The sequence below is a fragment of the Dinoponera quadriceps genome, unplaced genomic scaffold, assembly GCF_001313825.1.
Source record: "Dinoponera quadriceps isolate SergipeBrazil2010 unplaced genomic scaffold, ASM131382v1 scaffold707, whole genome shotgun sequence".
NCBI lineage: Eukaryota > Metazoa > Arthropoda > Insecta > Hymenoptera > Formicidae > Dinoponera > Dinoponera quadriceps.
In genome coordinates this window covers 3,145,727-3,154,252 of record NW_014555450.1, presented here as the reverse complement: position 1 = coordinate 3,154,252, position 8,526 = coordinate 3,145,727, and the positions used below count along the sequence as shown (strand labels likewise).

At 43.3% G+C, this 8,526-nt stretch overlaps 1 protein-coding gene across 1 annotated transcript in view; it reads left to right on the top strand.

Moving 5' to 3' along the window:
* The first annotated feature begins 6,379 nt into the window (after positions 1 to 6,379).
* LOC106744258 (protein hairy) overlaps positions 6,380 to 8,526 on the top strand; it is a 5,265-nt gene continuing 3,118 nt past the window's right edge. The window contains exons 1-2 of the mRNA XM_014618879.1: positions 6,380 to 6,469; positions 6,670 to 6,765. Coding sequence (XP_014474365.1) covers positions 6,380 to 6,469; positions 6,670 to 6,765 — 186 coding nt within the window. The remainder of the gene's footprint in view (positions 6,470 to 6,669; positions 6,766 to 8,526) is intronic.

Genomic DNA, 8,526 nt, shown 5'->3' with positions numbered 1-8,526 from the left:
ATTTAACACCGTTTTCCTCCTCCTCGCCCCCCCCCCTTTCCTAATAAAACGTCGAATCCCGGGGGCCGCTGGTCCCTCGTGTGTCAGCCACGCGCACCGCTATAGCGGTCAGAACCCCATAATGGATGCACGAGGCGCGGCTCGTTTCCTTTTCTTTCCACACATTTCTTTTCTCACTCCTTCTACACGGGCCTCTCCTCCTCTCATCCCTCTCGCACCCTCCCGCCCGCCCTTTGCGTGCTCGCCATTATGGGCACCCGGAATCCATCGGCACGACGGAATATAAGGCAAAGGGTGAAGCCGAACGCGAATCGCAGAAACGTGGGAACCGTCGCCAGGTGATCCCTCTCGCCGTAAGCGTCGTCGTGCAGGCACGAACTCCTGTGCGAGCCGAAAGACGACGACGGCCACTCCGGAAAGGGGTATGCGAGAATGGGGCGGCCCTCTCGGGGGCCTCCGCGCTTACGCAAAAGGGGCTGAGAGACGGGGATGCGTTCTGCGTCGAGTGCTGGCGCGCGAGTGTAAGTATGCCGCGCTGACGTCGCGCCGACCGTGTTGCAACTTTCAGCGATGTTTCTCATGTGTGTGAAGAGAGAACAAAATCATCCAGTTTCGTTGCAACTCATTGCTTGCGCTAGATATAGATTTAAATGTGATTTCATTATCGGCGCAATTAGAAAACAATTCACCATTCGGAGGCTAAGATATTCACAATTAAAGATGACACTTTTTGGAACGCATTCCTTGGGGCTAACCGTAGTGTTTTTAACTTGTGTTTTTAATTTTTTCTAAATCACATTTAGGATTTTGAATAACTATTGAATGATTAATGAATAACTATTGTGATACTTAATTTCGCTCAGACTTAACGCTTATTACTTAGTTGTGTAAAGTTGTAGAAAAGTTTTTTCTTTTAATAAATAATAAATTTGTATAGGAGCCCTTTAATATCGCCACTGTTACGAATAACGCGATACCAAAGAGTCTTTCCTTACGTGCGTCCAGCGCACGGCCTTATTCCCAAGAGCAGAACCCGCTGACCCAATTCGCTCGAATGAAATGTTTCACTTTACGATCAGAATTGTTGGGCGCATTGTGCCGAGAAGATGTTCGTGTTACCTATGACAAGGAGATGTCGTATAAAGTTTCAGCTGTGTTCCATCTTTCCGTGTCGTTCTTCCCGAGTCTATGAACCGATTTCTTTCTTGAAATCGATTTACAGAGCTATTCGTTCCAAGAACGAATGTTGTATAAAAAAATAATAAAAAGCTGCTTAAGGAATCGTCTGTCGGGATAATAATAATTTTGAAAAAAGAATTAGCTTTCTAATGGCCTTCTTAATTATAATAATCCGAAATAAAGTTATTTTAATATTTCCGATGAAAAAAGTTCTTATGGAAACATTAGTCCATATGCCATCCTTCCGGAAGGAACAAATGGCGAAGAGTTATAAATAACTTCGCCGAGAACGGTGTTTTTTTTCTCATTAAACTCCCACGGAAACGAGTTACATTTTCCCGCATTCACAAGCCGCTTTTCCCGGGAACGACAATCCAGATGTCGTCCCGTCGACCCCACGCACGCATTTTTTTCAGCCGTCGATAAAGGGCGATTGGCTGCGTATAAGCGTCATATTAATATTCATGGGTTCTTATTTCTTTGTATTTCGAGGAAGTTTACGACACGTTTTACCGATCGTCCGATATCCTTCTTTTTTTCGAAGAGCGCGATACGCGTTGAACACCCTCGACATGAAAGAGACAGAGAATCGACCAGGAAGGGAAGGTTTCCCTCTCTCGTGAAATAAGAAGGCCGGGCTCTCTACTACCTACCTACGGCGAGCGGGCGGAAATGAAGATTTCGTGAGATTTAAGGATAACATTTCCTTCCTGCGCGATCTTATGGCTGCGTGGGTGCGAGTTGCAGGTGCATCCCGAGATCGAACCTCAAAAGCGAAGGAACGGAGGGGTGGGCGTTCCAAATTTAAACCGTGGCGCGCCTTCTTGATCTCTCTCGAGAGGTTTGTGGTCAAGCCAACTACTCCAGGCCCTCAACCTCTCCGGGTTAATGAGAAGGTCGCGACATCTGACCGAACGCCTTCCGTTATGACAGCTAGCCCGGAATATTTATGGGAAATTATGGATCATGGGAAAAAGAGAGGATCCCGTGAGAAGAAGTGTAGCAAGACGTTCGCGTAAAATTTGCTTATGCTTATCCGACGAATCTATAGGCGGTAGTTATAGTTGGATTTTACGCTGAGAAAGATTTCACTAAAATTATAGTCTTCCTCGGTCTCGACTATATCTCTCTCCGGTGTTAACCGTAAAAATAATAGTAACAATATGTGTGTAAGGTTATTATATATATCACTGACACTATACTAAGGCTTACTAGAAAAATAGTTCTCCTGACTATAATTCTTTCACTTATGCGAATATATGTTACAAATATAGAATAAAAAAACCTTATTTCTCATATTTACATATTTGAAATTATTTTTCAAGTTCATCTTCAGATGCTGTACGGACTTTCATTGGAGCATCTGGAGATGAACATCTGAAGGCGATCTTAAATATAGATTCGACTATGAATACCGTTCTATGTAATTTTCCGTTGTTTAATGTAAACAAATAAAATTAAAATTTCCGGACGCACGAATCAATGGTTATTTTACGTCTCCTTCGATTCTCTTCTCAGTATACCTGTTGCTGTAAATGTAATAATTACGAAAAAATAAATACTAAAGGATCTGAAAAATTTTAACAAATTCACGGTTCAAAATTAACGTTGAGCAAATGGGAGAATTGCGTATAGGTATATAAATCTCTAAACTATCATCGCTAAAGGGTAAATTAAAGGCAAGGCTCGAGGTCAGCGCTTCCTTTGTCAAATCAGTCATGCTGCCTTCCCGAACGCGGATCGGAAGGTTGCCGATGTAAAAGTTAGAACGGAAGGGACAGAGACTCCACGTACATTCAAGTTCCGTAACTTAGTGTTACGTCTTCTATTGACGCGCAAAAATGTTTCAAGCTCAAGGACATCGCTGAAGTTCAGCCCAGCATGTCGTGAGTTTACTGGTTGTAGGGTATTCCGAACGCAATTATACGCAATTACAAAGAATGCGTTTGTTTCCAGAAAATGTGTGTAACGGTTGCGGCTTGAAATTGAACGAAACTAAGACGTCTCGTGTGTTGATTTAAATTTATTTTCACGTGAAACATTTATTTTCACAACGAGAAATCGAATATAAAAATGTTTATCGAAACTGTCGAAATTGTAGTTTGCGACAAGCGCAAGCTATTGTTCCGACGTTTTCCGCGCGAGTTTCAAATGGCAGCTGCTCGCAAATCGATCGTTATCAAATTATTAGCGGGAACGCTCTCACACACCGTCGCGTATACGCAAACGGGAAGGGGTTTCGCGTCCGTCGAGAAAGAGTATTGAATTGTTTATCGAATATATCTGGACGCCGACAAGCGAGCGCAATACACACTCGAGGCGCGCATAAACACGAAAAAAATACCGCGAATATGAACTGGTCGCGCTTATCGAGTCATCTCGTCGTAGGGATCTTGATTTATCAACGTCCGATGGTCTAACTTCGCTAAAGAGCTTTCGTTGCATCTGCCGACTCGCGCACGTATAATGCGTCCGGAGTAATGCTAATGCGAATGTTAGACGCGCAGCTGCGTCATTGTAGGCGAATTCATCGCCGGTTAGATCGCACGATCGCGATATATCGCGATTGTTGATGTACATACGACTTCTCGTTCACAGTAATTACCTAATGGATGGACGCATGATTATTCCATTAATTGCACTCATATCTATTATTACTTCTGCAACGATAGCGACGGATATTCCTTTATTTAAAAAAATAATAATAACGCGTGCAAAATTTACGCATCATTTCAATAATGATTGTGAATGTCGGAGTATCGCGATACGAAATTAACTGATGCCGAAGTTTTGCCGATATCACAAAATGATTCATTTAAATTCGTAATTTCGTTGTAAATTCGAGAAGATACTTTAAGTCCGAAACGTTTGCCAAGACACGGTCATGGCGAAAAAGATCAGCAGTTTCGAAAGACTTTGAATCCCCAAGTCTAAACGCGGCCCATTCGATGTAGTCACAGAGACACTAACTAAGAGTAAAAGTTTCTAGGTGTAGAACTTCGGCAGCCATAAAACTTTATCTGTTTATTGCGATGGCCATTGTTCTCTCAAAGGAACTGCAGTCAACTTATCAACGGCACGAAAGTCGTCTTTTGTGCGCGAGTCGAAAAGTGTGCTTGCACACGTGCTTCTTTTCCGCTTAAAACATTATGATCCTTGTAATAAACGACTTCACGGTGTGATGTCTAAATAGGTGAGACGTTCTCGCTCTACAGTGGTCGTTCCGTGCGTTACCTGAAAGTTGCGACTGGAATTCACTTATTAATTGTCGCTTCAATAAGAATTAAGGACCGCATTAATTGTCATTATTTGAAACTTGTCTTGCGTGAGATATTTAAATCTGAATTTAGAGTTAGATTTGTGCAAAAATAGATATCGAGTTAACTAGACTTAGAGAGATGGTTAGAATTAAATACATTTGAATCTTAGGATAAATCGGATGTTCGTAATCGCGATTTATCTGAAAAATAACTTGTATCTAATTCTGAATTAAAATCCGAGTATTTCATTCGAGGCAAGTAACGATTATTAACACAGATTTCAGTAATGAGTGTCGACAAATCGCGATACAGATCGTAATAAAAGAAACAATGAGAAATCTGTTTTATACGATGTATAATATATAATTTAATATACGAGGAACACACAAGGTGTGCACGCAATTTTGCTCGAGCAACCTACACGGCGCGCTTTTAGAACAATTCCCACACGAGGGGGCCCCCTCCGCTCCCGTATCCGTATAGACGGTGTATCGGATCGCGTTGCGCGCGCCAGCCACACTTATGACGCGCGCGTATGCACGCACGTACACACGTCGGCCCGCGGTGTTTGCCCTTCTCTGTCAGATGATCCTCTATTGCACGCACGCCTTTGTGCTTTACCGCTACTACGGTCGATGCACGCTAACATTCGGTCTCTTTTTCATCGATATCACGACGCTTGTGTTGTCACGAAAATTCAAATCGAAGTCAGCATTAGAACTTCGCAATCGCTATGATTTGAGCAAAAAAAAAAAAAGAGTGTCAATGATGCGCATAATATCGAATTTTCATGTTTTTTTCCATTTTTTGTAATAAACAACGAAAGTTTAAAAGAGGTATGAGGTATTATAGTATGTGTATTTGTCAATATTTTACTTTAGAGAGAGAGAGAGAGAGAGAGAGAGAGAGAGAGAGAGAAACAGTGAGCGTGTGTACACAGAGAAAAAGATCTTTATAGATTTAATAAAATTTCTTTGATTGAAACAAATTTGTCTTTCGAAATGAAACCAACGAAAGAATGCTTGATTCAACAAACAGGATTGTATGGTTTCTTTCGAACAATAAATATTTTCACATCAAATAACATTTCTTTTACATTTTCATCCAAACATTACAGACAATGGTTGTCACAAGTTATGAATTATTTGAAAATAACATTAAACAAGTTTTTTGTTACATTTTTTCATTGAAGGCTAAATATTATTTTTTTAACTAATACTGTTTTTTTCTATCGTACAATATGCTTCACTCTAGTAAAACAACAACGTTTTCATTGAAACAAGATAATATTTCGTACCAAATTATGTTGTTTATATGAGACAAACCCAAGTCAAGCAAACGCGTGTACTAAATCCAAAGGAACCTTCTTCCCTGTGCATTTACAAAATAAAAGCTGAAACGTGCGGAAATGCAGATGTGAAATTATCTAAATTACCGGCGTGATACCATCTTCGCAGGATGTAATCCAAATTTAACTGACTACGTCACAGAAGGTATATCCCGCAGACGGCGTGAATTCCCACACATCAACAGGTCTCAGGAGGGCCGGGAACCGAGGGCCAAGGGCTCCCCACTTCGTGGTACCCAATACCCCCACTGCGGGTAGTTCGTCCCCACTCTACAAGTATACGGGCACATCGGCATGTGGTCTTCGAAATCGAAAACGTCAAACAGTTACCCTCGACACCCTAACCGAGACGACACCGGTTACGCTAGACATCCCCAACACAGTCGTCCGAGTGCCTCCGGCAATGACCGGGGCACGTCGTATAAACCAAGTTTCAGTGCTCCTCGGTGCGATCATGCAACTCTGATGCAACGTTGTGAGTGTGAGAGGAAAAATAGTCGGGATATCTGCCGAGAATTTAATAATTAAGCAAGGGCTATGCGAGAGTGTGCACGTTCAAGCAGAAACGATGATGACTGAGGATCCCGTTTAAATGGTGGATTACCACAACTGCAAAATGCTGGGCGACGAGGAATTCGAGCCGCGGTCGCACTCGGAGATGACGAAAGCGGAATTGAGGAAGGTAATTCGATATTTTCGCCCGATTGGAATCTGTAATTTCTTCGCCGAGAGAAAAAGAAAATATTGCGTACCGAGAGAAGAATTGATATGTGTATCGTGATATATCGTTCCGATTTAAAGCGGAAGTAATATAATATTTTGGTGACCCCGATAAATATGGCTCTTGTGAATAAATGGCGGATTTTCATTCGATTATTTCAGAGCAACAAGCCAATAATGGAAAAGCGACGACGCGCTCGAATCAATCAAAGCCTCGACGAAATGAAGTCTCTCATCCTCGACGCAATGAAGAAAGACGTAAGTCGCATTTCTGATGAATTTTACGTGATAAGGTGGATGCGACATTTATGCGATTCGACCGTGTACGAGAACACGATCGACCCAAATGGCTAATTGAACGGCATCTCTCGCGCCTTCTAATCACCCAAGTCGCTTAGCGGTAGAATTCACGGCGAGCAAGGCTGTGCTCGGCTGTTTATACGTGACTTTGTTCGCCTCGTGTGAAAACCACCATGTTGCCGGCGTGGCGCCAAAACGTGTTGCAGGAAAACGTGACCGTTGCTTTATTTATCTGGAGACGTGATCCCGCTTTACGAGAGATAGCGTTCAAAAATATGCTACTTGTGATCGCGTACGAAAGACGTTCAAGGGAGACAGCCTTCACACGCATGGATTCTACGTCGCTGTTCTGAATTTTTTCATTTTATAACCTTCTTTTAATTTGTTAGTTGCGAAAAATGAGAACGGAAAAGGGAAGGATAGGAAATTTGAAGAATTGTTCGCACGCGGGGGCCGATTTAATTATTATTACCGTCACGGTATTATTGCATTGTCATAAAATCGAAACGTTTCCATTTTCGCGCAAACAATAATAATAATAATAATAATAGCTTTATTGGCCCTCCAAAAACAGATAGATAAAAGCGATATAATACAAAAATAGAAATAAAAGGCAGAACCAGTAAATCGGAGTCGCATCGAAGCTGAAACGAAGTTACTCAATGAAAAATGTAATTTTCGTGGCGGCAACATGAAACTCTTCTCAGCGGCACGCAGGACTGATAATTGCGTCAGTAGCGGAAGTCGTCATAACGGATGTATACTGGATATATTTGATCAGGCTGTCCATCGCGGACCCCTTTTTTTTTCCTCCGCCATCCTACGCGACAGGATTTGTTTTAGAGGATCGAATGCAACGAGAAGGTGCGGCGAGGGGGAGGGATGAGGTTTTGTTTTAGTATTTTAGGAGGCCCCGCGCGCTTGCGCGTGGGAACGGCCGGAAGAACCGGGGCCCACATACTCTCGCGCGTAATCTGCTCGGTGGATTTTACAATGGCACTCGAACCGGTTAAAAGAAGCGAAGAAGCATCTAAGGACCGCCAATTAGACCGCGCCGTCCCAAAATCGATCCACCGGCCGGCGCGGGGACGGTCGTTCTCGCGTTTCGCCGCTCGTAAATATCGCTGAATCAGAGCCGACCGAGTGCAGCCGTAATGCTTGATACTCGATTATGGGGATAATCGGCGTACGTAAAAATTCGTTTGAAAGCGCGATACGAGTCGTAATCATTGATCAAATGCACTTCGGCGCAATTGAATCGCTCGCTCGCTCGCTCGCTCGCTCGATCGATCGGGCTTTAACCCACTTTTTGCGCGAGTCGGACACTTTGTGCCGCGTAATACAATCCAACGAGATTGATTTCTCAAACAAGCGTGTAACGAGACGAGATTCTCTCGTCGTCTCGTATTCTCGCGCTCTCTTTCTCCCTCTTTCTCCTCCCTCCTTCCCCTCCCTTTCTCTCTCTCTCTCTCTCTTCTCTTCTTTCTCTTTTTCTCTACGCTTCGTCCAGATGACTTCCGCTACCTGCTCGCTCCAGTGTGTCCGTCCCGTTCGTCCCGTATGAAGCTCGCTCTCGTGGGAACCTCGAAATAATTATTACGAAGAGAAAAAAAAGACCTCATCTCAAGTTGCAGCCTCCCTTTGTTGACCGTATCATCTTGAAGGATCCAGCTCGGCGCGATGACGGTGGCGCGGATCGGCGAAAGGGGGGGGGGGGGG